At 34.5% G+C, this 26,897-nt stretch overlaps 1 protein-coding gene across 3 annotated transcripts in view; it reads left to right on the forward strand.

Moving 5' to 3' along the window:
* The window catches only part of TBC1D23 (TBC1 domain family member 23), a 54,007-nt gene that overhangs the window by 22,922 nt on the left and 4,188 nt on the right, over positions 1–26,897 (forward strand). Inside the window, exons 5-17 of one of the 3 annotated variants that reach the window (XM_081068711.1) lie at positions 1,799–1,922; positions 4,889–5,013; positions 5,107–5,153; positions 5,927–6,030; positions 7,409–7,531; positions 8,675–8,767; positions 10,957–11,127; positions 13,868–13,910; positions 15,764–15,873; positions 21,096–21,235; positions 22,533–22,577; positions 24,665–24,753; positions 26,762–26,897. In XM_081068711.1, coding sequence (XP_080924837.1) covers positions 1,799–1,922; positions 4,889–5,013; positions 5,107–5,153; positions 5,927–6,030; positions 7,409–7,531; positions 8,675–8,767; positions 10,957–11,127; positions 13,868–13,910; positions 15,764–15,873; positions 21,096–21,235; positions 22,533–22,577; positions 24,665–24,753; positions 26,762–26,897 — 1,350 coding nt within the window. Of the gene's footprint in view, positions 1–1,798; positions 1,937–4,888; positions 5,014–5,106; positions 5,154–5,926; positions 6,031–7,408; positions 7,532–8,674; positions 8,768–10,956; positions 11,128–13,867; positions 13,911–15,763; positions 15,874–21,095; positions 21,236–22,532; positions 22,578–24,664; positions 24,754–26,761 lie in introns of all 3 variants that reach the window. The other 2 variants (XM_081068713.1, XM_081068712.1) reach the window with 2 other exon arrangements.

The following is a 26,897-nucleotide window of genomic DNA, read 5'->3' on the forward strand; positions in this document are numbered from 1 at the left end:
CCTGGGAAGTGACACTGACGCTGAAACCAGACAAATATCTAGGCGTGGGGTGGGGAGTGGCAGGCACGGCACTCCTGAGGCCAGGAAGAATTCTTGTAGTAGCCAGTACTATGGATCGGGAAGTCAGGATTTTAGAGCCAAAAGGAACTTCTGACATAGTCCAGATCAGTGGTTAGGCAGTGAACCTTGGATACACACTGGAATCGTTGTCGTCGCTCTTAAAAATCCTGGTGCCTGTTTGCACAGCTTACGAAGTCAGATCTCTGAGGAGGCCACCCAGGCGTCAGTGTTTGTTTAGAGCTGCCTAGTTGATTAGTGTGCAGCCGAGGTAGACAACTACCATCCTGGAGCGTGATTGTTAAATGACTGCCAGATTTTACTACTTTCTATGTGAAAACACACTATACTAGGCGTAAATGCTTGGTGTATTTTCTCATTCAAACAGTGAGCACTAGAAGGTACGTATCTCTGATTTACAACTACAAAAACTGAGGCAAAGAGAGAGAGTAAATGATTTGTCCAGGAGTACACTTCTCGTATGTGACTGAGTCAGGACTTGAACCTAAGTTTGGATGGATACCAGTGCTTTGCTAGTTAGAATCAACTGAAGGACTTTTCTTCTTCTTTTTCTGATAACAGCTTTATTAAGATGCCATTCACATCATAAAATTCATCCTTTTAGTACATACAACTTGGTGGTTTTTAGTATAGTCACAGAGTCGTGCAACCATAATCACAGTCATTTTTAGAACATTTCATCAGGGAAACCCTGCAACGCATTAGTAGTCAACTCTCCATTTCTTTCCAACACTCTCAGCCTTAGGCAACCACTAATCTACTTTCTATCTCTGTGGATTTGCCTATTCCAGACTCATATAAATGAAGTCACATAATATAAGGTCTTTTGTGACTACCTTTCACTTAGCATCATGTTTTAAAGGTTCCTCCATACTGTAACATCCATATTATTTCATTTCTTTTTATCGCTGAATACAATTTCATTATGTGCACAGAACACATTTTATTTACTAATTCAATAATTGATGGACATTTGGATTTTCACTTTTTGGCTATTAATGAATGGTGCCGCTATGCACGTTTTTGTGTGGACATGTAATTTCATTTCTTTTGAGTATGTACTTAGGAGTACAATTGCTGGATCATATAACTCTGTTTAACCTTTTGAGGAATTGCCAGACTTTCCCTCAACTGCATCATTTCACGTTCCCGTCAGCAGTGAATGAAGCCTCGTTTCTCCACATCCTCATCGACATCCATGTTTTTGCTTATAGCCATACTCATGAGTGTGAAGTGATATCTCATTATGGTTTTGATTTGCATTTTCCTGACAGGTAATGATGTTGAACAGCTTTTCACGTACTTAGTGGCACTTTGTTTATCTTTTTTTGAGAAATGTCTGTTCAGACGAAGAACTTTTAAAACATACTTATCCTTGAAGTTTCAAATCTAAGTAGACTAGGCAGGTCCAACACTTACCAGAACTCCCTACGTGGGCCTGCTGTCTTCGCGGTCTCTATAATCCTAACGTTTGAGCGCCACCTGGGTTCACCAGGAGAGACTCTCCCTAGGGCTGGCTATAGACCTGCTGTTTCTCCAGACTTTCTGTCAGGTCAGGTATGTTAGGTGTTCGCAAGAGAGTGCTGTCTGGTTGTGTCAGGTAGGCTGGCGTTCAGGGGTTCTAGGAGTGGGGAGGGGGGTGAGTGTTGCAAAAGGATTGGCTACTGATGTGATCATTTCTGACATTAATTCAAGAAACCTTGCTTCTCTTGTCTTCTAGGGATTGTTCCCTGAAGGGGAGACCATTTCATCTTTTCCGATTACTCATCCAATACCACGAGCCTGAGCTTTGTTCTTTTCTTGATACAAAGAAAATTACTCCAGACGCCTATGCACTCAACTGGGTAATAAAGTGAAAGTAGGAACACTTACTGAAAACTAGATTTCTATGAAACTTTAATTAGGGTTTTTTCCCCCAAGGAAGAGGAAGAAAAGTACTAAATTATAGACCATTACTACCTATAGCAAAGAAGTAAAATTATTGGCATTTCAAAAAAAGCTTTATTTCCTTGTCACTTATGTTAGTTCAGATTATTTCATATGAAGTTTAGCCTTTGTTGTTTTACAATAAAATATATGACATTTACACATATATGTAATACACACATGTATTATTATATGTAAATATATATGTAATATGTGATAAGTATTGGTTGACTTCAAAACTTTGTGTGATTAAATTATTGATAGTCTGTATAAGAATTGATCTCCAATCATGAAGAAAATGATTATCTAATGATTAATATAAAAGAATATAAAGTACATCTCTACTCCGTCATTCCAGTTTGTATTTTCATTGGGAAATTTTATTATTCTAGATCAGTGGTTCTCAAACCTTTTGGTCTCAGGACCTCTTATATACAACATTTATTGAGGATCTGTCCTTTTATAGATTATGTTGATTAGAAATTAAAACTAAGAAGTTTTAAATATTAGAAGTAATGATAAATCCATTACATGTTAACATAGTCTATTTTTTCAATGAAAAATAACTGTATTTTTCAGAAGAAAATTTGTGAGAATAGTGGTGGTGTTTTATAATTTTGTAAATTTCAATATTTGGCCAGATCACAGACAGGTAGGTTCTCATATCTACTTTTTATTCAGTCTGTGATGATACCACATATCATGGAGCCTTTGGAAAATTCTGTTGTTTATATGTAAGAGAATGAGTATGAAAAAGGCAAGTAAATTTTAAGTATTATTATGAAAATAGTTTTAACCGCATGGACTCCCCTGTAAATACGCATCCGCGTGGGTACTAGAGGACCCCTCAGACCACTGTGAGAGCTGCTCTCCTAGGTTTGCTTGAAGATCTTTCTAAAACAACGATGTGTGCTAGAAGAACATGTAGTCAAAATCTAACCATATTCCTCGATCATGCCTTACCTAAGTTTTCAGAAAGAATCCCATTTCTGCCACTTATTAACTGTGTGATTTAAGACACTTAGCCTCTGAGCTTCAATTTCTTCATCTATAAAATGGGAATAATAATAGTACCTACCTTAGGGTGATAGGATGAGTTAACAATTAGGAAATGGTCATTAGAGACTTGTAACTGGTTTCAACTCTAGTACATTAAATCTCAAACTGCATCAGCCTGTTCTTTAGTTCCTGCTAAGTTACAGTCTTGTCACGTTCAGTTAAAATAATAAAATACCTATAAAATTGTAGCCTCTCTGAGATTCACATGTTGGCATTAAATCTACTTATTTTTGTTGAAGTAAGAAAATATTTTTTTTAAGCATTCTGATACTTAATAGAGGTCTCTCTGGTCACATCATGTCTAGGAAATGTCATTTCTGTTGCCAGAACTCTGAATTAGTACTCAGTGCTGGTAGTACATTTTAGCTGAGTATTAAAAGAACTGGTTTCTCTTCAGTTTATGGCCCAGATAGTTCATTCTTGCTACTAGTATTATGTCTATGAATGGAGTTTTTTTTTAATCATGAGATGAAACAATTAAAACTAATTTCTATACCTTGAGAACCCATAATTATGAGCAGTGCAATGGCAGCTTTAGTTTAAGTAAGTTTAATGATGACCATATATTGCCATTCTGTTTGTATTTGCATCTTTTAATCTGGATTTGTAATAGTAATTTTTTAAACAACAGGAACAGCAGCAGCATATGGACTTTAAAGGCTTTGCAGTCAAATGTAATGGCAGTTACATGGGCTGTATAGTCTCAGACATTCTAGTCCTAACACCGCCACTCACTACCCTGTTTCCCTGAAAATAAGACCTAGCCGGACAATCAGCTCTAATGCGTCTTTTAGAGCAAAAATTAATATAAGACCGGGTCCTATGTCCGCTAGGTCTTATTTTCGGGGAAACACGGTAGCTTTGTGAACTTGAGAAAGTTATTTAATACAAGTCTGTTTCCTCACCTATAAAATGGGTCTATTTTCTCAGGTAGAAAAATGTCTTCTTTGAAGGCCTATTGTGAGAATATTTAAGAGATATTTAATAAAATATTATTTAATAAAAAATATTTAATACTGCAAAATAGCTTAGTATCTGGCACAAAATGTATGTATTCTGGCACTTAATGTATATGTTCCTATTAGCTCCTTTTAGCCATTAAAAATATTTTAAATTTAAACCTCGACATCACATTGTTTCTGTATCTAATGAAAATTAAAAGTATCACTGAATTCATGCAATGTACAACACAGTTGGGCTGTTGAAAAACTTATGCATTGACAACGGTTTAATTTTATGTTGAAAACCATAGAGCTCCTGAAGCCTATTGAGGGACATGAATGTTGTCTCATCTATTTTAAATGATGTACAAGTAAGCTTTGGGAGCAATTCACATTTATATTGTCATTAAAATTTTTTTAGATGCTATTAACTTAAATTGCCATGTTTGATCCTCACAATTACTTAGTAAGCTAAGTACGGTAGTAATTATGCTAGTTACTTTAGGGAGAGTTCTGTGGGTAATCATGTTAGTTATGCTATAGCAGGAATGTAGTAGATAGTATAGGTTAATTATCTGTCACAACAATGGTAAAAGATGGACAGTAGTAGTAGTATAACTGGTTGTTTTTGGTTTTTACAGAAATAGAAATGTAAGCTTTAGAGGTTATATTTCATGCCCTATGTCACACAGCTGGTAAGTGGCTCCATTGTGCGTGGATCTACATGTCCTGCCTTTGGATTAGGTGCACTAAAATTAAAGTACACATTAAATTTCAGATGCAGATAATTTGATATAATGTTACTTTTGACTGTGCTTTAATACTTTTAAGAGAACAATCCATTTCTAATGGTTTATGTTTGCCCTTTGATTTCCTAATTACAGCTTGGAAGCCTTTTTGCATGTTACTGTTCCATTGAAGTCATTCAGGCAATATGGGATGGATATCTACAACAAGCAGATCCGTTTTTTATTTATTTCTTAATGTTAATAATCCTTGTTAATGCAAAGTAAGTGTCAAGTTGGTTAGATTTTTTTTTCCTCTTTATTCTCAGGGTGCTCTGTTAATATTTAACTTAAATTCATTTGATTCTTTTTTACAGAGAAGTTATTTTAGCACAGGAATCTGACAGCAAAGAAGAAGTTATCAGTAAGTATCATTTAATGTAGAGAAAGTTTCTTCATCTATAAATTTAGGAGATTAGTCTAGAAGATCTCTGAGGTTCCATTCAACTCTTACACCACCCTCTTCAGATATGATACAAACCTTCCACTATTTTCCCCAGTTTTGCTATCTTCATTTATTTCTTCATGTTTTTTCACTTTTATTCTTTTCTATATACTGTTTCTTTGGTTTCATTGTTCAAATAAAATCCCCTCCTCTTTCTTCCCCCTTTCTCCCCACCTCTTGCATCTTCCTTAATTTACCTCTCAATACTCGGCTTTCTTGGTATCTCCATTGTGAAACCTTGGTTCTCCTTTTGGGTTCTCCCTAGCCCCCACACAGATTTATTTACCTTCTCTCTGTATTGCCTGGCACTTTGTGCTATCTTTATTACGGTGTGTATGTTGCTACTTTTAATGATTTATTTTTACATTTCTCACACAAGACAAAGTTCCTTAAGTCAGGAACTATTTCTTAGTCATTTTTATTTCCAGGGGCCCTGGCACCCTCTAGGTGTTTGTTAAATAAATAAATCATATTCTGATCAAGGCTCATTAATTAGATTTGACTGCCTGACACCATAATTCACAAACAACAGAACTGTGTTAATAGTTTTAGCTCCTTTGGGGAAATCTGCTTTCCACAAGCAGTTTTATTATATTGAGGGCGTTCCAGCTTTGATACATAAATGATGTTCATTATTGTGTTCTTCATTAAACAGTTTTTAAAATGTTGTCATATCTATTATCCTGTTTCAGAGTTCTTGGAAAAAACTCCATCCAGTTTGAATCTGGAAGATATAGAAGACCTTTTCTCTCTGGCTCAGTATTATTGCAGTAAAACCCCAGCTTCATTTAGGAAGGTATAAGACAAGAAATGACGCACTATTCAGTATTTCACATTTTGTGCATTGTTTTATTGTTTATGTTGTATTCAGTTCAGTTAAAATACTCTAGGTTGGCATTCTTTTCTGTCTTTTTATGTGTTGCGGTTTTGTGTGATTTTCCACTGTAACTGCTTTCCCCAGTGAAGGAACAGACAGATTAAAAAAGATAGCATACAAATATGCTGGTATTTGTGTACTATCTCACTTCTACTCTGATTATTAGTTATTTCTGATTTGCTAGAAAATTGACTATGAGATATTGCCTAAATTAGTGCTTTCTTGACTTTAAAAATTGTGTTACGAAAATGTGATGGAGTATGAATAATTATGCCTCCTTTATCCGGAGTTCAGCTTTGTACAAATTTAATGACGCAGAGCTGCCTTGTAAGCGAAAAAGGGTCACTTAGCCCCATAGTCAGACCACAGCACTGTGTTCAAGACAAAGGACACCCGATTAGAAACATGATGGTATGAGCTCCTAGAAAGTAAAACTGCAAGAAGCAAAAGTTAGTAGTAGGGGAGGCACAGAAATACCTTACCATCTAGTAAGGCGGACAGGTTTGTCTGTGACCACAGGTGCTCAAGTAAGCATTGTTGTCTTTTTTTTTTTAAGGCATTCTACCATAATAATTGCTAGTTGGTAGTCATCATATCACTGAAACATCAAGATGAGGTTAAATTCTGTTCAGTATAGTGTGTTTCAGAAGGCAGGTAAGGGAAACCTTTGTAGAACAGTTCTCTTGAAATTAATTAATTAAAAAGGAGCTTTGTTTCTAGGGATTCATTTAGCTATTTTAATAATTGCATAATGCAGACCATCTTAACCCACAGCTGTGCTGAGTAAGTCAGATGATGGGAAACCGTAATGGTTTAGAAGGCTGAATAACAAAGAAGTCTTACTCTTTTCAGTCTTCCAAAAGGACCAGCTTTAATTCTTCAGACAGAGCAAATAATCTGCACTAGCATTGGCTAATTAGAGCAAGCTGTAGATCAATGTCTTACTTCACTTATGCAATTCATTCATGCCATGTGTTTTATTATATTAAAATATGAAAAGTTGTGAGTAAACATTTTTAAAATGTAATGTTTGCTGTAGTTGACAGTATAGAAAATAAGCTGTGTGGATTATGTTATTTCATTTCTTTCATTTTGTGTCAGCTCTGACAGGGAATTTGTATGTAGCTTTTTTGCGGCTTTTAGCTTAAAGATTTGAGGTGATACCAAGTTTTGAGAATCACATGACTCAAGGATATTATATAATTATATTACCTTTATCATGGTTTATTAAGAATATTGATGTAGGAAAATTTTATTTTTTGTCTTTATAATGTTTTAAAATTCTCTCTTCCAACAGGATAATCACCATCTATTTGGTAGTACTTTGTTGGGTATTAAAGACGACGATGCAGATCTGAGTCAGGCTCTTTGTCTGGCGGTCTCAGTGTCAGAGATCCTTCAGGCAAACCAGCTGCAGGGAGTAAGTAAGGAAAACCCACAGTTTTCTCAGAGGACTGTCCCCTTTAAATGCAAGGAACCAACGTGTCCTCCCTTTATTGGTTTCCACAAAATTTACTACAACATTGTAGCTATTGTACTGTTTTTGATTATTAATGTGTTAAATCTTTTGTTCAGATAGTCATTTTTAAACTGCCAGGTTGGGTGTTATTTCAGTTGTCAACAATTATTTTGACACCAATTTTTGTAAATTGTTAAATCATTTTTCATATGTTAGGAAAGCAACTAAATGTGGTATAAATACTCAAAAGGGTCAATTTAGCATTTAACAGTTAAATTCTGGGTAGTTATACAACTAAATGAATTACATGGTTTAATGCTATAAAGCATATAACAAAGGAGAATTGAGGCCATATATCATAATTTTCTGTCTATCACTCTCTTCATGAAAATCTAATGAGCCAATTTTTAAAATTTATGTTCTTCATTATTAATTAGTATTGCAACATTTATCTATGTGAGCATACTTGGAAGGTAGGGTGTGTTTCCAAGGAGGGAAGAGGAATGGACATGGAAGATGCCTTTAACAGTAGATTTTTTTAAAACAAGCATTTCACTTATTTTTCTTATTAGAAGTATTACTTAAAAAACAAATGAAAATATGTAATCCAGTTTAAAGAGATCCATGTAAACTTCTTCAGTTCAAATTGGCAGAACTTCACCTGACCCCCCCCAAAATGTTTAGTTCTTATGTGAATTGAATTATTGATAAATTTATCAATTTGCAGAAATAGCAATCATATCTAGATCTGAGTTTATAACTATGTATTTTTAAAAAAGTGTTTAATATGATACAATTAACTAATTAAATTCTAGTACACTGTAGTTAGTTTTATAGCTCAAACTGACATTCTCCTACTACATAATTTAAGACTTTCTAGTCAAGAACAATATATACAAAACGTTTTAACTATTTAAAATGAATAAAATTATTTACAATCTTGGTTATTTTGTTGGGTCTTCACTTATTGAGTCCTCCTGATTCTATGTGAGATCCATGTTTTTAATAAATCTGTTCCCTCTCCTTTGGTTAATTGTTAGCATTATATTGTGTAAAATGTGACTCTCATGGCAAATTTCAGTATATCAGATGTTTCTCTCTTAGGAAGGAGTCCGGTTCTTTGTGGTTGACTGCCGTCCTGCGGAACAGTATAATGCTGGACATTTATCAACTGCTTTCCACTTAGATTCAGATCTGGTTGGTATAAATGCTGATAAAAATTTTTTAAACCTAAGGGAAGAAATCGATCTTTTTCTTTAGCCCATAAATGTAAGGGTACCTGATTAAGGATGTTTTTCTTTCTGCTTAAGGAGGGAGTCTCTCCCCTTATGATAAAAGTATTGCTCTCAAGTTACCTTTTCACCCAGGACACCTTTTGGTATCGTAAAAGATAGATGAAAACACTGTTCTATGGCTTACTATTGCTCACCATTGTTATGTCAGTAAATTCTAAACTTCTTACTGCCACAACCTGATGGAGCACTTTAGCATAGTGCCTTGTGCCTAGTAAGTTCTTTATAAATTATTATAATTGGGTATTTTTCTAAAAGTTTTTACTATGAGCTGTTTTTTCATCATGAGTTCTTACGCATATAATAAACTAATATTTAATAAGGGTAGTGTCTGGCATGTGGGTGCTAAGTTGTTAAAATTACTATCTTCGGGTCACTTTAATTGATGAAATGGATGAAGTAAATAATTAAATATTGTCAGAGAGGCTTAGAGCAGTTGGTAGAACTAGGACCGACATCATTTAAGCCGTTCTGGAATTATTAGAACCTCAGGGATCGGGAAGACAGAAAACAGGAGTAATCTCTTTTGTTGACAATACAGTCTACCCTCTTCCCAACTTGTGAAAAAGTTGTCACTGAGGCTGAAAGGCATGTAGAGACGGACCTACGTGGTGTTGAGAGGAAATTCAGGGAAAACAAAGGTGAAACAACCCAGAGGATTGGGGTGCAGTAGGAGAAGAGGCAATCCTAGCTTGTTTGCACCCTGACAGTGAACTCTGCGCATTTCTCTTCCTTGATTCATCTAGGAAAACTTAGATGGTCCTCCTTTCATGCTTATTTTAACATTTTACTGAAGTGATTAATGAAGACTTGAATTTAAAAAAGACATTCAAAGAGAATCTTGAGAGTTAACTATTATTAATAGCTTGTTTAATCTTCCAGACTTTTAAAATGTGTCTACATGTTTCTTGTTCACTTTTTTTTTACTTGCTTTTTCACTTGGCAGTTCACTTGTTTTTTTCACTTAACAGTTTCTTGGAAATCTTCCCATTTAAATACATTCTTTTTAATGGCTGTATAATGGTCTGTGGTACAGATAAACCATAACTTATTGTTTGTTTGCCGTACATTTGGGTTGTTTTCAGTTTTCTTATAATAAACGATGCTGCGGTTAACATCCTTATACATACATTGTGAACTTGTACAAATATTTCTGTAAAATAGACTCCTAAAAGTAGAATTACTGGGTTGAGGGGTGTGGGTGTAAAAATGTTACTAGAGACTGCCACATTGCCCTTTAAAAAGGCTGAACCAGCTTACACTTTACAACTGTAAATGAGAATGATTGTTTTATACCATCAGCATTATTGGACATTACCAATTTTTTATTTTACAAGAATGATGGGTAAGAAACAGTGGTAATTACTAGTGATGCCGGGCATCTTTTTGTGAGTATGCTGTTTAATTTTGTTTGTTTGTTTGTTTACAAATTACTTCTATGGTTTGTCCTTTTTTTCCTATTGGATTTTCATTGTGCTTTTTTTTAAATGTAGCCTCAGTATAGGAGTTTTAAGAAATTTTTGTAGTTGTTGGCATACTTTTTTCCTTGAGGGTAAGAAATTAATTTTTCATCCTTTTATCTCTAGTACCTAGAGTAGTGCTGATAAATAACAGGCTGCTTCTGCTATTTCTGACTGTCTGAGAAATACATGGTTTGCCATGTAAGTGGAAATAAAACATAAAGCTTGTTTTTCACGTAGTGTTTTTAGTCATGGACTCCTGCACTCAGTGTGAAACTTGTCTTGTCCTGATATAAGGACACCACAGCTTACTGTTTAATAAATAATAATCACGCGTTTTTTCTAATAGAATGTTTTCTTTGCAGAGTTTAATCTTTCTGTGACTTTTCAACTTTATTTTTTAATTATAGTTTCAACTTTTGTTCTAATGTATTATAGGTACGTTTATACATATTTCTTTTTTCTTATCCCAGAGGTTTTATTTATAAGAGCCTTTTCTTTTTCATTTGTTTTCATGGTGGATATTTAAATGTTTCTTTGGTGTTTTATTTCCCCTGGAAAAATATTTCAGGTTTTGCCAATGTTTGTAAAACAAGGCTTAGCACGTTTTTAATTTTTTTTTTAAATTATCTAGATGCTTCAGAATCCATCGGAGTTTGCCCAGTCAGTAAAATCCTTGCTGGAAGCACAGAAGCAGTCCATCGAGTCAGGCTCCATCGCTGGCGGAGAGCACCTCTGTTTCATGGGCAGTGGCAGAGAGGAAGAGGACATGTACATGAACATGGTCCTGGCACACTTCCTACAGGTGTGCGGGCAGACACTGCAGTTGCGCTTTGCTGCTGCTGTCACCTTTAAGAAATTCTCATAGCTGTTGTGCTATGGGAATTGTCAAGTTTATCTGTATTCTTTCTTTACATTGTCAAATTTATCTGTATTCTTTCTTTATAGCTTATTGATTTTGTGTCTTGCCAAGAAAGGTCTTTACTCCCAGATTTTTCTTGCATGCTCATCTGGTTTATTTTTTATGTTTAAGTCTTGAGCCATCTGAATGTTTTTGTGTCTAAGAAGTGAGGTAGGAATCAAGAAAAATTTTTTTCCAGATAGCTAACCAGTTGTGTAATCAATTTGAAATACCATCTTTTAAATATACTGAATTTCTCTGTTAAGATCACTGGTAATTATTAGTAATCAGCATCCATTTCTGGATTGCATTGATTTCTGTTGCATTGATTTTATTCTTATTTATGCCCTAGTACTTTTTACAGCAGCTGTATAATTTATTTTAACATCTTTATTTTGAAATTGAATAAGGATATGACACTTAGCCTCCTTTTTGTGTGTGTTTGAATGTTGTCTTTGGTATAAGCAGTCTATTTGTATTAGTGATTTTATGCAGTCTGTTCCTCTTCTCCACAAAGCCTCATTTGGTGATGGCTCGCTCTTGTGTTTTTTTTTTTTTGGCAGAATTTTATGGTTTTATTAACAAATACAATGTGCGCACAAGCTGTCTATTTGATGGCTCACTCTTTATAAAAATAGTTGTTTATTAACTATTCTTTGGTAGTTTGTATGTTAAAGTACATTTTCTATGACCCTGAACTATGGAATCAGGAAGACGGTAGGCATGGTGTTGCACAAGCCATTCAATTTGGGTCCATTTCTATTCATGTTGTATTCATGTTACTGGAAATCTTCTTTGAGAAAATTAAAGGACAAAATCTTTGAAAGACAAAATGAGAGCAGGAACAAGGTATTTGGGAGAGGGACTGTAAGATAATTTTACACCTTACTTATTAAAGGAAAGATTTAAAAAATTGGGGCGGATGGGTGCCTCAGTTGGTTAGAGTGTGAGCTCTGAGCAACGGAGCTGCCTGTTCGATTCCCACATGGGCCAGCGAGCTGCGCCCTCCACAACTAGAATGAAGTCAGTGAGCTGTCGCTCAGCTCCCTGGTGGCCAGATGGCTCAGTTGGTTGGAGCACGTCCTTTCCACCACCCGGTTGCCGGATCGACTCCCACAAGGGATGGTGGGCTGCGCCCCTGCAACTAAAATGGCAACTGGACCTGGAGCTGAGCTGCGCCCTCCTCAACTAAGACTGAAAGGACAACAACTTGACTTGAAAAAGTCCTGGAAGTACACACTGTTCCCCAATAAAGTCCTGTTCCCCTTCCCCAATAAAATCTTTAAAAAAAAAAAATTACTGAATAACAAAAATAGTGACTCAAACTCATTTTACTTACAAATTTAATTGGCATAGTCTAAAAATGCTCTAGTATAGTTATAAGTTATATATTGTGAAGGCTGTCAGATGGTAAAAATTTGGAATATTGTGAATTTTGTAATTCAGGTCTGGATGTGGTTTTAGAAAGATTTTCCCCCCAATTTTTGTCATTTCAAACAAATCTAAAAGTAGGGAGAATTGACCCTATGAACTCCTTATAAAGACGTAATCACATTATCATAAAATACCTTATTTTAACAAAAAAAAAATCTATAACAAAATAAAAATCTAACTAGTATTCAGGTTTCCCTGACTTACCCAGGATCCAAAACAAGATATTTCACTTGGTTGATATCTTTTTTAAGTCTTTTTTTTTTTAACTTTTTATTTATTTTAAGTGTATTTTTCCAGGACCCATCAGCTCTAAGTCAAGTAGTTGTTTCAATCTAGTTGTGGAGGGTGCAGCTCACAGTGGCCCATGTGGGAATCAAACGAGTAACCTTGTTGTTAAGAGCACTGCACTCTAACCAACAGAGCTAATGGGACGCCCCTTTTCTTATTTTATAGATTTATAGGTTCTCTTTCCTGATTTTTTTTTTTCCTTGAATGTATTTGTTGGAAAAAAAAAACTGGTTTCTTTGTCTTATAGAGTTTCCCACATTCTGGATTTTGCTGATAGCAATCTCATGGTATCGTTTATCAAGTTCTGTTCCTGGTGTTTTCAGTATAAACTGATAATTAAATTAGATCTAGAGACTTGATCAGATTACTTTTTTGGGAGATAGGAGGTCCTGGGTTGTGTATACTGCCATCAGGAGGAAAATATTGCCCAGATATCTTTCTTTTTTTGTGTCTCTTTGTTTATCATTGCTTATATCTATTAATTTTTAGTAGTTTGTAAAATGGTAACATTCTATCATTTCATAATTAGCTGTAATACTTGCTTTTATATTTCCTTTTTATAAAGGACAGAAAATATTTTCAAAACTTAAAAACCACTCTAATTACACCCAAAAATACAATTTAACTGATTTTGGTTTGACTCTGGTTTGCAGGATTGGAACTAAAATACAAATATAATTAGTCTTGTTAATAGCCAGGAAGTCGTTCCTTTCTTCCCACCCAAGCACCAGACCTTAAAATACACAAGGTAAATGTACTCATATGTACCTTTCTGTGCCAAAATCCAAAATGTCAAAGAAAAGAAAAAGTCCAGAAATTTAACATATAACCTTATATTACGTTTGCCAGCCAATGTTTATAGAATTATCAGAAGTTTTAATTAAATTGCATTTTGGAATTTAAATTTCATTTTCCATTACAGAAAAGCAAAGAATATGTGAGCATTGCCAGTGGAGGATTCATGGGTAAGATTTTAATTTATTAATTCCTTTGCCTCCACTTTACAGAGAAAATTATATTATCATCACAGCTGATTAGTAGTGACCAAATTAATTAATGGGCATACTCTCTCTTTAGGCATTCAGTATTTTCAAAAAAGGCAAAGCCAGCAGGACAAATAGATAACACACACAATAGGCCATTGAAATGAGTGAATATTTAATGGAAGACTGTGTAAATAAGTGTGTTTAATTAGCTTGTATTCGCAAAAAAATTTTTAAAGGTATTAGCTGCTGAATACATATTGGCTCAGTGGAATAAAACAAATAAAGCTGACGTTTTCAAATCTGCAGACTAATGTCTGGTAATCCAGGATAGTAAAATAATTGACAAAATCTCTGCAGGCAAATATTTGAGAATTTATGAAGGATTAGGACAGGGTAATAAGATTTTTTAAAATTTTTTATTTTTTACAAGAAATGTTATTTAAGGGTACAAACTTGCAACTGGTAAATAATTAGTCCTGGGGTACTAATGCACAGGATAGTGAATATGGACAAAGGTATTTATTGTAATCTTCAAATTTGTGAAGAGACTAGATCTTAATTATTCCCACAACAAAAAAGAAATGGTAATTATGTGATGTGAAATAGGTGCTATCTCGATAATGGTAATCATATTACAATATGTAAATGTATCAGACCAACATGTTTAAATTTATACACTGTCAATACCCTGTTTCCCGAAAATAAGACCTAGCGGGACAGTCAGCTCTAATGCATCCTTTGGAGCAAGAATTAATATAATATTACACTATACTATAAGACTGGGTTTATGTAATATATATAATTTTTGCTCCAAAAGATGCATTAGAGCTGATTGTTCAGCCAGGTCTCATTTTTGGGGAAACAGGGTATGTCAAATATATTTTAATTAAAACATAAAAAGCTTGTCTTACATTAAGATATGTCATAAAAATATTGACCTAGAAATATTGACTGGGAAAAATTAATAATGAAATCAAATTAACATTTGTTGAAGGTAATAGTCTCTAGTTTGAATCATGGAAGTCTTATAAGAATTAAGTTCTGACTTAATATAATCTTCTTATGTTATAATTTAGGATTTTTGGTAGATTGGGACCTAGTTCCTCTTGGTCTTTGTTGTTTTTAATATTAGCAGGGATTATGATTATCTCCTATATATTATGAACTGATAATTAACTACCTTTGAGACTCATACACAGAGTGATCTACAAAAGGGATTGTTTTCATGAATAGTGTTAAGCAAGTGACCCAGTGTTATTTATTAGGGATTCTGATAATATGATTCAAAACTTGGTCATTATGCTTGTTCTCAAAAGTGTCTGAAAAGCATTTTTGTATAGTATAATGCAGATTTTAGAAACTGTTTTCTAAACTATGAATTATTTCTTTTTTAAGGCTAACCTCTTTCCATAGCAGTTAATGCCTAAGACTGCTTTTTTATTATGGCAAAGTTTAATGTCTCCTTATGATAAAACAAAAGCCACCATAAGTTTTCTGTTAATCTTTTATGTTATAAAAATGTTGCTGAGATCTATTAATACTTGAAAGATTACCTTCCAAAGAGTAAAACATCCAGCCTGTATATACAATTATTGTCACCCTTTGTGTTAATTCCGAAAAGTTACATGTGTACAGAAGGCTTTAGAAGGAAGGAGAAGAGGAAGGCTTTATGTAGACTGGAGTCCTTTACTCCTTTTCAGAGGTGCAGAAATACCTGTGATCATATCTGTGGATCCTTTTTCAGATTCAGCTATGACATATTTATTATGCTTCTCTGGTAATGAATCTTTCCAAAAGGGGTTGATATGTCTTTTTTTCTTGTTTATCTTAAGCATTGCAGCAGCACTTGGCAGACATTAATGTGGATGGACCAGAAAATGGATATGGCCATTGGATTGCTAGTACCTCAGGCTCAAGGAGCAGTATCAATTCTTCTGTTGATGTAAGTGTATGTGTCCAGTACATCACCAGATTGAGATAAATGCCCAGAAAAGGTGGTTAACTACTAAACCCCCACCATAACAGAAATGGAGTCAAAATATTTCAGACACATACAGTAATGAGTCATATTTTTGTGAGGTTAATGAAATGTTGTAGCAGGCCTGTCACAAAGCTAAACTAGCCAAGAATTCTGGAGGGCCACCTGTTGCGTTCAGATTTTTCCCTGTCCAGCTGCAGTTTGGTATCACCTAGTGACAGTTTTCTGTGCAGCTTAAAATATGAATGGAGATAATTCTGAGTTCTCTGACTAGCTGGCATTCTGAAGTAAGCCAGTTCTAGAAATCTCCCAGTTAGTTTGGACCAGGATAATACTGAGGCTTATGGTCGCATCTCCCGCATACCATATCTGTACTCCTCCCCACCGCAAACTTACATGATTAAAACTTTAGTTCCCCCATATTTGAGAATGGGCCAGGCAGAGGAAGACAGGAACTGACAGCCAATCCCAGTATATTTAATTTTTAGTTACTGAGATGTACGTTACTACAGGATATTGCTATAGTGGATAACTCCATTTTTCTCTTCCACTTTGGAAATATTTGGGCAATAAGTCTCTAGTATTTTTCAGTATTTCATGTCAGTTGAACTAGATGTCATTAAATCATTTTCTTAACAAGTAACAGAAATACCTAATGATTATTCTTTAAAACAGGAATAGAAGGAAAACTGCAGTACAGAGTCATGGTCATGGTTACTAACTTGGGCTTATAGGTCGGACATACCTGGGTATTCAGGTTTTATCTCTACCCCTTATTTTCTTCATGATCTTCAGTAAAATCTTTTCAGCCCTAGTTTCTTCATCTGTGCAATATGGATGGTAATAATGGACTCTTCCTCATAAGGATGACGTGAGAATGAAGTGGGCAAATGAAAACTTACCTATGTAACGGTAGTTATAAAATTGTAACTCATTAGATGTATTACATGAGGTTCATCTTCAGCCATGTAAGTCAAAGCAAATTATTGGTCAAATTATCAGCAGATAAGGCTTCTCTGAAAATTAAATTTCAACTTGATCATCTAGGTATCTAAGAGTTCTTCAAGTGAGACCACTGTTTAATAAACATTTGTCATTTTCATTTTTAATAACTAAATAGTATTCCAACATATGGATATATTACAATTTATTCAGTTAGTCCCCTATTGTTGAATATTTACATTGCTTCCAGTTTTTTTCTGTTATAAACACTACTGCAATTAATTTTTGTAGTAATATATTTATTTGCATATGTCATGATTGTTTAGTCCTAGAGGTGGAATAACTTGATCAAAAGATTACTTAACAATATCTTTAGAATTCTGCATTTATTAAATTGCCCTCCAGAAAATATTATTCTAATTTCTATTACCACCTATAGCATTGGATATTCCATTGAAGTTTTCATCTTCTTTACCAACCTCAATCAGTTTAAAAAACATTGATTGAGGCTGGTAAAGAAGCTCTCTTAAAGATGGTTATATTCAAAGGTACCAAAGAATTTCCATATTCATCATAATTTGGTTTTGAATTTGAGTATGGAAACAGAAACATGGTTCTTTTGTGTTGTTAATGACTCCCCACCCCCTCTTCTCTCTCTTCCTCCCTTTCGCTTTCTCCCTCCCTCCTTGTGCCTCTCTATTCCCTGAGACCCAACAAGTTGAAATTAGGCCAGTTAATCACCCAACAGTGGCCTCTAAGTATTCAAGTGAAAGGGTCTCATGTTTTTCACTTTAAATCAAAGCTAGAAATGATTATGATTAGTGAGAAGGGCATATTGAAAGCTGAGATAGGCTGAAAGCAAGACCTCTTCTATCAGTTAGCCAAGTTGCAAATGCAAAGGAAAAGTTCTTGAAGGAAATTAAAAGTGACAGTCCAGTGAACATGTGAAAGATAAGAAAGTGAAACAGTTTTGTGAAGAAAGCTTTAGTGGTTTGGATAGAAAATCAGATCAGCCACAACATTCCCTTATGCCAAAGCCTAATCCAGAGCAAGGTCCTAACTCTCTTCAATTCCGTGAAGGCTGAGGGAGATGAGGAATCTGCAGAAGAAATATGAAGCTAGCAGAGGTTGTTTCATGAGATTGAAGGAAAGAAGCCGTCTCCCTAACATAAAAGTGCAGGTAAAGCAGCAGGTGTTGATGTAGAAGCTGTGGCAAATTATCCAGAAGATCCAGCTAAGATAATTCATGAAGGTAGTTACACTGAACAACAGATTTTCAATGTAGATGAAACAGCCTTATATTGGAAGAAGATGCCTTCTTGGACTTTTCGTAGCTGGAGAGAAGTCAATGCCTGGCTTCAAAGCTTCGAAGCTTAGGATGATTTTCTTGTTGGGGGCTAATGAGCTGGTGATTTGAAGTTGAAGCCAGTGATCATTTACTGTTCTGAAAATCCTAGGACCTTTAAGAAGTATGCCAAATATGCTCTGTCTGTGCCCTACAAATGGAACAACAAAGCCTGGATGACAGCACAGTTGTGTACAGTTAGCTTTACTGAATATTTTAAGTGCATGTTGAGATGTATTGCTCACAAAAAAGATTCCTTTCAAAATATTCCTGCTCACTGACAATGCTCCTGGTCACCCAAGAGCTCTGATGGAGATGAGGTTAATGTTGTTTTCATGCTGCTGATACAGTCTCCATTCTGCAGCCCATGGATCAAGAAGTAATTTCGACTTTCAAGTCATATTATTTAAGAAATACACTTCATTAAGAGAAAAAATAAACATGTGGGATTACATCAAACTAAAGTTTTTTCACAGCAAAGGAAACCATCAATAAAACAAAAAGGGATCTTATTGAATGGGAGAAGATATTTGCCAATGATATATCCCAAATTTATAAAAAACTCCCCAAAACAAACAACCCAATTAAAAAATAGGCAGAGGACATGAAGAGACATTTTTCTAAAAAGAACATACAGATGTCAAACAGACATATGAAGAAATGCTCAACCTCCCTAACCATCAGAGAAATGCAAATAAAACCACAATGAGATACCACTTCACCCCAGTTAGAATGGCTATCATCAATAAATCAACGAATAACAAGTGCTGGTGAGGAGGTGGAGAAAAAGGAACCCTTGTGCACTGTTGGTGGGATTGCAGATTGTGCAGCCACTATGGAAAGCAGTATGGAGGTATCTCAAAAATCTGAAAATGGAACTATCTTACGACCCAGCAATTCCACTCCTAGGTATCTATCCAGAGAAATCCAAAACTCTAATTCAAAAAAATTTATGCACCCCTATGTTTATTGCAGCACTATACATAATAGCCAAGACCTGGAAACAACCAAAATGCCCATCGGTAGATGACTGGATTAAGAAACTGTGGTACATTTATACAATGGAGTATTACGCAGCCATAAAGAAGAATGAAATGTTACCATTTGCAACGATATGGATGGATCTAGAGAACATTATGTTAAGTGAAATAAGCCAGAGCAAAGAAAGTGGTTTATTGAGAAAGACAAATACCATATGATCTCACTTATATGTGGAATCTAAAGGAAAGAATAAATGAACGAACAAATCAGAAACAATCTTAGAAACATAGAGGAAAAACTGAGGGTTGCTAGATGGGGGGGTGGGGATAAGGGGGAAGGTGAGGGGATTAGAAAGCACAGTCAGTAACCACAGGATTGCCACGGGGATACAAAGGTCAATTTGGGAATTTAATGAATAATGTAAAGATTTTGTAGGGTATCCGATGGACACTTGTCTCATTAGGGAGACCACCTCAGGGATGATGTAGATGCCTGATCACTGCACTGTACACCTGAAGCTGAAGAATAATGAACATCAACTACAGTTGTTATACATGCATATAGTTACAAGAAGCGGAGTACAGCATTAGGAATAGAGACAGTGGAAATGTAATGGCTCTGTGTGATGTCAGAGGGGTAGTGGATGGGGGGAGGGGGGTTGTCACTGTGTGAGGGATATAAATGATAAATGTCTAACTATTACATTGTTTTGTGCACCTGAAACTAATAAAAAATGTTTTTTAAAAAAGAAATACACTTCATAAGGCTATAGCTGCCATAGATAGTGATTCCTCTGATGAATCTGGGCAAAGTAATTTGAAAACCTCCGGGAAAGTATTTACCATTCTAGATGCCGTTAAGAACATTTGTGATTCATGAGAAGAGATCAAAATACAGTAGTACCTCTGTTTTCAAACATCTCTGTTGACGAACATTTCGGTTTACGAACGCCGTAAATTTTATGGATTTATGGTATCATTAGATAGTAAAATTCATGCTAAATTGCTGTTTTAGGGGTTGATTTTTAAGGCCTGGAACGAATTAATCCATTTTGCATTACTTTCTGTGGGGAAACCATGGCTCGGTTTTTCAATGTTTCAGAACTCGAACTGTCTTCCGGAACGGATTACGTTTGAAAACCAAGGTACCACTGTGTCAATATTAACAGGAGTTTGGAAGAAGCTGATTCCAACTCTCATGGATAACTTTTGAAGGGTTCAAGAGTTCAGTGGAAGAAGTACTTGCAGATGTTTTGGGGAAATAGCAAGAGAACTAGAATTAGAAGTGGAGCCTGAAGATATGACTGAATTGCTGCAGTCTCATAAAACTAATGAATGAGGAGTTGCTTCTTGTGGATAAGCAAAGAAAGTGGTTTATTGAGATGGAATCTACTACTGGTGAAGATGCTCTGCAGATTGTTGAAATGACAATAAAGGTTTTAGAATAGTATATAAACTTGGTTGATAAACCAGTGGCAGAGTTTGAGAGGATTGACTCCAATTTTGAAAGAAGTTCTGCTGTGGGTAAAATGCTTTCAAACAGCATCGCATGCTACAGAGAAATTGTTCATGAAAGGAGAGTCAGTCGATGTGGCAAACTTCATTGTTGTCTTATTTTAGGAAATTGCCACAGTAGCCCCAGTCTTCAGCCATCGTCACCCTGATGAATCAGCAGCCATCAATTTCAGATAGGCAGTCTTTCCACCAGCAAAAAGACTACAACTCGATGAAGGGTCACATGATGGTTAGCATACAGTCACTTTCTGACATGTATTGGGAGTTTGGACTTTAACAAGTGAATTTAGGGGAGGAGGAGGGAAACAATTGTGTCCATAGCATCTAGACAACATTTAGGAGGAGTGTATCTGCCAATCTTTTGGAGAGCAGTTCTTTAGTAAGTTCTTTTTATTTTTTTTCAGGGTGAATGTTCTAATGGCTCAAATGATAGAGGAATGAAATCATTAGTAAATAAAATGACTATTGCTTTGAAGACAAAATCCGTTAATGTCAGGGAAAAAGTGATCAGTTTTATTGAGAATACATCAACTCCTGTGGACCGGTGAGTTTCTTATATGGTATGAGTTTATGATGAGTAATTAAAACTAAAGAAAAATATCTTAGAGTAAATGTTAGTTGAATGTGTTCTAGAAAAGGATCATAAAGTACATTTTTTTTATTAGATGGTTCTAGTTTTCAGTATAATTGCAGAGATGTCCTTTATTGCTGTAAAATTTGTCTACAGATTGCTTTCTTTTCTCCCACTGCTCAGAATAAGTTGCAAATAATGATTCTGCCCCTGCATGCCATTCATAATATTTAAATGCCATTATATGTGTTAGTTACACTTCATATGGTACTGTTTCCAACACATTAAATGGATAGAAATCGTCTTAAAGCAATATCTCACAGCAGGTACCTCTTCTGCTACAGGGATTTAAAATCTAGATAATTTGGTCGTGCTAAAAAGGCAGAAACCCATTTTCTTAAGTTTAAGAGGTCAGATCTTCATAGAATTTTGTTCACAGAATATAAGCAATCCCTGTTTTCCCATGAATTTCAAATGAAGGACACAGCTAACAATAAGTTTAAGAATATCTGTCATATTGTTTCTTGCTGGAACTGTGAGTGCACACTTTTTTTTTTCTCCAAACGTTAGTCTATTTGATGTTTCTTGTTCCTAGAGTTCAAAGCTAACCTAATAATTCAGTACAGAATTTGTTTTCTAAGCAAGCCTGATCTTGAAAATGTGTTATAGTATTTAATTCCACTCTCATGTTTTACTTGCAGTATCCTAGAAAAGTTGAAATATTTGTCTTGAATAACTAAATACAGGCATATACTATATGTCTTTTTTTTAGTAATTTTTTCCCCATTTCGTAAATAGTAAAGAAGATAATAGGTTATTTTCACCAATCCAAAAAATCATGTCTTGACTAAAATGGCCAACTGCTAAATAATAGGGAAGTGTTTTATCAAGCCTGAAAGATCTTTTTTGCTCATTAAAAGATATGTCTGCTCCAAAGCCTAACCTTTGTACTTTTAGGTAGTACATTCTGAATTAGAATACTATTATTGCTACATATTGTAGCATGAACATTTAAAATTGTATTTTAAAATGCATTAATTTTACTTTAAAATGAACTAATGATAACTCTAAATTGAAAAGACTATTGTCTGTAAAGGAGTCACTTGAAACTGGCTTTTTTTCATTTTTCTTTGTACTTGAGATGATCAAAACATTTTCTTTACAATGTATGCTCTGGGTTAGAAAAACTGATTATACTATATTTTTGTTTTAAAGCTGTTGTGTTTTTTTATAATCATTTTGTTCTGTCCTCTGCCTCAATTTGCTATAGAATGTCTTTCAATCTTCCTTGGCCAGACAGAACATGTACAGAGCGGTAAGCCAATGAGTAGAGCAGTTTTGTTGGACCATCCTTTTCCTTCAGCATGCTTCGTGCTGTCTATAAGCCTCATGCTGTCTTGGCTAAAATTTCATGTAGCTGTTTGAAATGCTAAACATTTCTCATTCTGCTTTTAGGACTATGTGATACTGATCTCCTTTTCTTTTTGTTTTTTGCTTTGATCATTACAACACTTTTTTTTCTTGCATGCTGCTTTATACCTCCCATTCCTCAGGTGAAAAATCAAGTACATTTAAATCTAAGAACTTCAGCCTGCAGCTTTTATTTTGATACAGAGGAAGGTGAAACAAATATGTAGAGTTCATAGGGTATTAGCTTTGGAGATCATTTACTTCCATCTCTTGTCCTAACAGTAGACAAAATGATAGTACCTGAAAAAAGGCACAGTTCTTCGTTCAAATTTTTTGTTATGTAATTTTATATTTTTAGATTTTTCTCAATAAGATATATGTATTTCGGTTGGTGAGTTGATATGTAAATTGGTTCCAAAGAACCACAGTCCTGGAGTTCTACCTTTGGTTTTCATAAAGAAATTAGGTCATGGTGAACATGTTAATATGTAATCCATCTATTCTCTGCCCCAATAAGGTGGGGTGCTTGTCATTAGATTCCATCAGTTTGAAAAGATCTAAAATTAGGATGAGCAAAATAACTTTACTTACTTAATACTTCTTTATGGTTTTACAGTTTTTACACTCTCAGAATTTTTTGCAGTTTGAATTAGCATATCAATTACAGCAATACCTATGAACATTTTAAAAGAAAATCTAGTTATACTTTGAATGTAAGTTAAGCTTTGGAATAATAGCAAGCATCATTTGATGATTTACAGGATAATTTATATTAGATATATTTTAACAAAATCAAATGATTTTATGATTTCAACTTAAACTTGAAGCTATGTGTTGATTAACCTAACTCATACTCGTAATTCCCGGAGTATCTAGTTATACGCTCAACTCTCACTGGTTTTCTATTGAGTAATGTTGTTTTGGGAGAAGTAAACATTTAAACCTATTTCAACAAGATTAGGTTGTGATAAGGTTTTTATTGATGAAATATATAAAGAAATTATTTAAAATACATATTTGATCTCCATCTTCTGGAAAAATTGAATTCTAAGACTTCAGTAAAGACATGTAACTTGATTTTTTTTTTCCAACTTTGGACTATCTCTTGATACATGACAAAGAAAAAAAAGCTATAGCTTTTCTTCATAGTAGATATTCTTGACTGAACCTTACCCTACAAATAATGCAATGCTTTTTCCCCAGAAACAGTTTTTTGTTAAAATATTTTAATTTTACTTGTTGGTTTATTTGAGATTACCTGAAAAGTAATGAGATTAAATTTTTATATTAAAAAGAGGTCATACTTCCTGCAGAGCTAATCAGCTTAGTTTACCTGTCCTTTATGCTTCTTCCACTTGAAGAAGAAAGGCGGATTTATTTTCACGGCTTATTTACACTTATGTAAAAGAAATAGAATGTTAATTTCTATTGAAACAAAAGTAGCAGTAATAAAAAATGGGACGAAAATCTTAAGACACTTGCACCTATATGAGAAGTCTTAAGCACGCCTACCAGAATTTGAATATTTGGTTCCATAATCTATATTGTCTAACAAATACGTATGTAGCACTTTCTATATGCCAGGCATTGTTTTAAGAAGTTTGCAGAATATTAACTGACTTAATTCTTAACATTAATCATGAATGGTAGATGCATTTTTATTACCATTTTACAGATGAAGAAACAGAAGCACAGCGAGGCTAAATAACTTTCCTAAGACCACACAGATCGAAGCATTGATTTTAATAGGAATATTAAAATTGTTTCAAATTTAAGTTTTACAGATTTGAAAGTATTCATCCTACCAAGCCACTTTTGCTAACATATTTCCTTATCTCGTTTCAATTTCCTTAACATAGCCATCCTAAGACTGAGTAGTATGTGGGCAAAGAACATTCATTCACATTTTGTTTGAATGTTCAAATAATACTTGGTGAAAATCTTTGGTAACTTCTTAAGTGATGATTTCCCCCCAAAATTCTTTGAATGTAGGCATGTGAGCAGCAGTGACAGAGTGGGCAAGCCTTACCGTGGTGTGAAGCCTGTGTTCAGCATTGGAGATGAAGAAGAATACGATACAGGTGTAGTAATACACTTAAATATATAAACTGCTTTCCTCAGGTACCAGGAGTGATTATAGAGATTATTCTGGGAATAGTGAACAACTGCTTTAAAAAAATAAATGGTACAGTAAAATTCTGTAGAGGAGATTGTAGAGTGTGTGGTTTTTTATTACGAGTTGATTTTAGACATCTTAAATTATGCCCATTAGAAATCCAAGCAGAAGTATTGAGGACGCAGTTGATTATAGGCGTCTTTAGCTGAGGAGAGAAGTCTAAACTGGTGGTTATCTGGGAATCATCAGTGTAGAGATAGTATTTAATTCCATGGGGTTGGATTTAATTCCCCTTGATCATTCCCTAGGAGACTGAGAGTTGTAGGACTGAAGTTCAGGGAGTTCCAAAACTGAGACGTCTGAAAAGAGCTTTTTGAAACTGGACGCAATATCTTAACAGGCCACAAGGTGGTGATATTGTGCCAGGGAAATTTGTCATCCTCTGTGTGGTTGGTTGTCTTTATATTTAAAAAATAACATTTCTTTGGTCCATAATCCCATTACCCAGATTACCCTGGTTAAGTAATCATAGTATTAATATGTGAATTGAGTTAGAAAAAAATAAAACAATATATGAATGTACAAAATGAGAAAAAAATACTTGCAAATCTCACTTTATTTTTTCCACTTAGTAATACATGTTGCATGTTTTCCATCTCAGCCCATATATGTACCGCTGTCATATAAGCATGGCATAATTTAATTAGCCTTCCCTCAATTGACACTGGTAGTTTGTTTCAAATGGCAACAGATATTTTTTATTACATATATATGTAGATGAACTTTTGCAAATACATCTAGAGGGTAAATTCTTAGCTTAATACATATTTAAAAATCACTTTCCAGAAAACTTGCGTTGAGGTAAATGCAATTTTCTGTGTGCTCTTTCTAATTGTTTCTTATGTTCCTTTTTTTCCCGTACCCCTGCCGTCTTCCTGTTACTGTCTCTCCCCAAATATCTCAACTCTCCATTAACAAAGGGGAGAGGCAAATGGATGAATAAAATATGTATTTACATACACACACACACACACACACACACACACACATTTACACTATGGAAAATTGCACAGTAATGAAAATGAGAAAACGAGCTATGTGTATCAGCATGGATAAATTTTACAATGTTGGGAGTAGGTTTGCAGTTATAGAAGAATACAATTGAATAATCTATTTATGTAAATTTTACTTAAAATACAAAACAATGTATTAGGGATATTCACATATGGTGAAAGTAAAGACGAGTATGGAACTGATAACACCAAATTCAGATCATCTCTGTTTTTTAATGGGGAAGGAAGGGAAATGTGATCGGGAGAGATACATGAGGGCTTCATTTCTTTATTTAAGCTGGAAGTATATATATGAGATTTCCTTTTTTTACTATGTCTTTTTATATTTTGAAGTATTTCTTAAAAAGCCAAGGGAAGAACACTTACGATTATTAACCCTATGGTTAATTCCCCTTTCTTAAATGAGAACAAAATACTTAAAATGTTTTCTATTTCTTTCATTAAAAAAAAAAAGTGTTTTTACTTATTTATCCCAGGATGAATTTTTTTTTGTTATTTTCCTTAAAATCAGGAACCAGCAATAGAAAAAGGGCTTCACCATCTTTGACCTCAAGATGGGTGCTTATTATTGGATAATTCAGCCATCTCTCTACAAACTAGTCATAGATCATAGTTATGTTATCTAAGTCAAAAAAGTTTAAATTTCTCAGATAGTTTAACCTTTTAAAATCGTATTCTCAATATTTGCACTTGACTTTCTTACTGTATAGAGTGATTTTCATAACAATATTTCTGTATTAGTACTAGTGTTATAAGGAAATACAGTAGCAGGACTAGAACTATTTTTTTTTCCAACTCATGTTTAAAATACTATTTATTGGAAAACCTTTCAAGCTGTTAAGAAATGTATCATTTTTAAAGTTGCTATTACCCACTTATAACACTTTAAATTCTTTATAGATGAAATTGACAGTTCTTCAATGTCAGATGATGATAGAAAAGAGGTTGTAAACATTCAGACTTGGATAAACAAGCCAGATATCAAGCATCATTTTCCTTGTAAAGAAGTGAAAGAAAATGGACACATGTTTCCTAG

This window comes from Rhinolophus hipposideros (assembly GCF_964194185.1).
Source record: "Rhinolophus hipposideros genome assembly, chromosome: 2".
Classification (NCBI taxonomy): Eukaryota; Metazoa; Chordata; class Mammalia; order Chiroptera; family Rhinolophidae; genus Rhinolophus; species Rhinolophus hipposideros.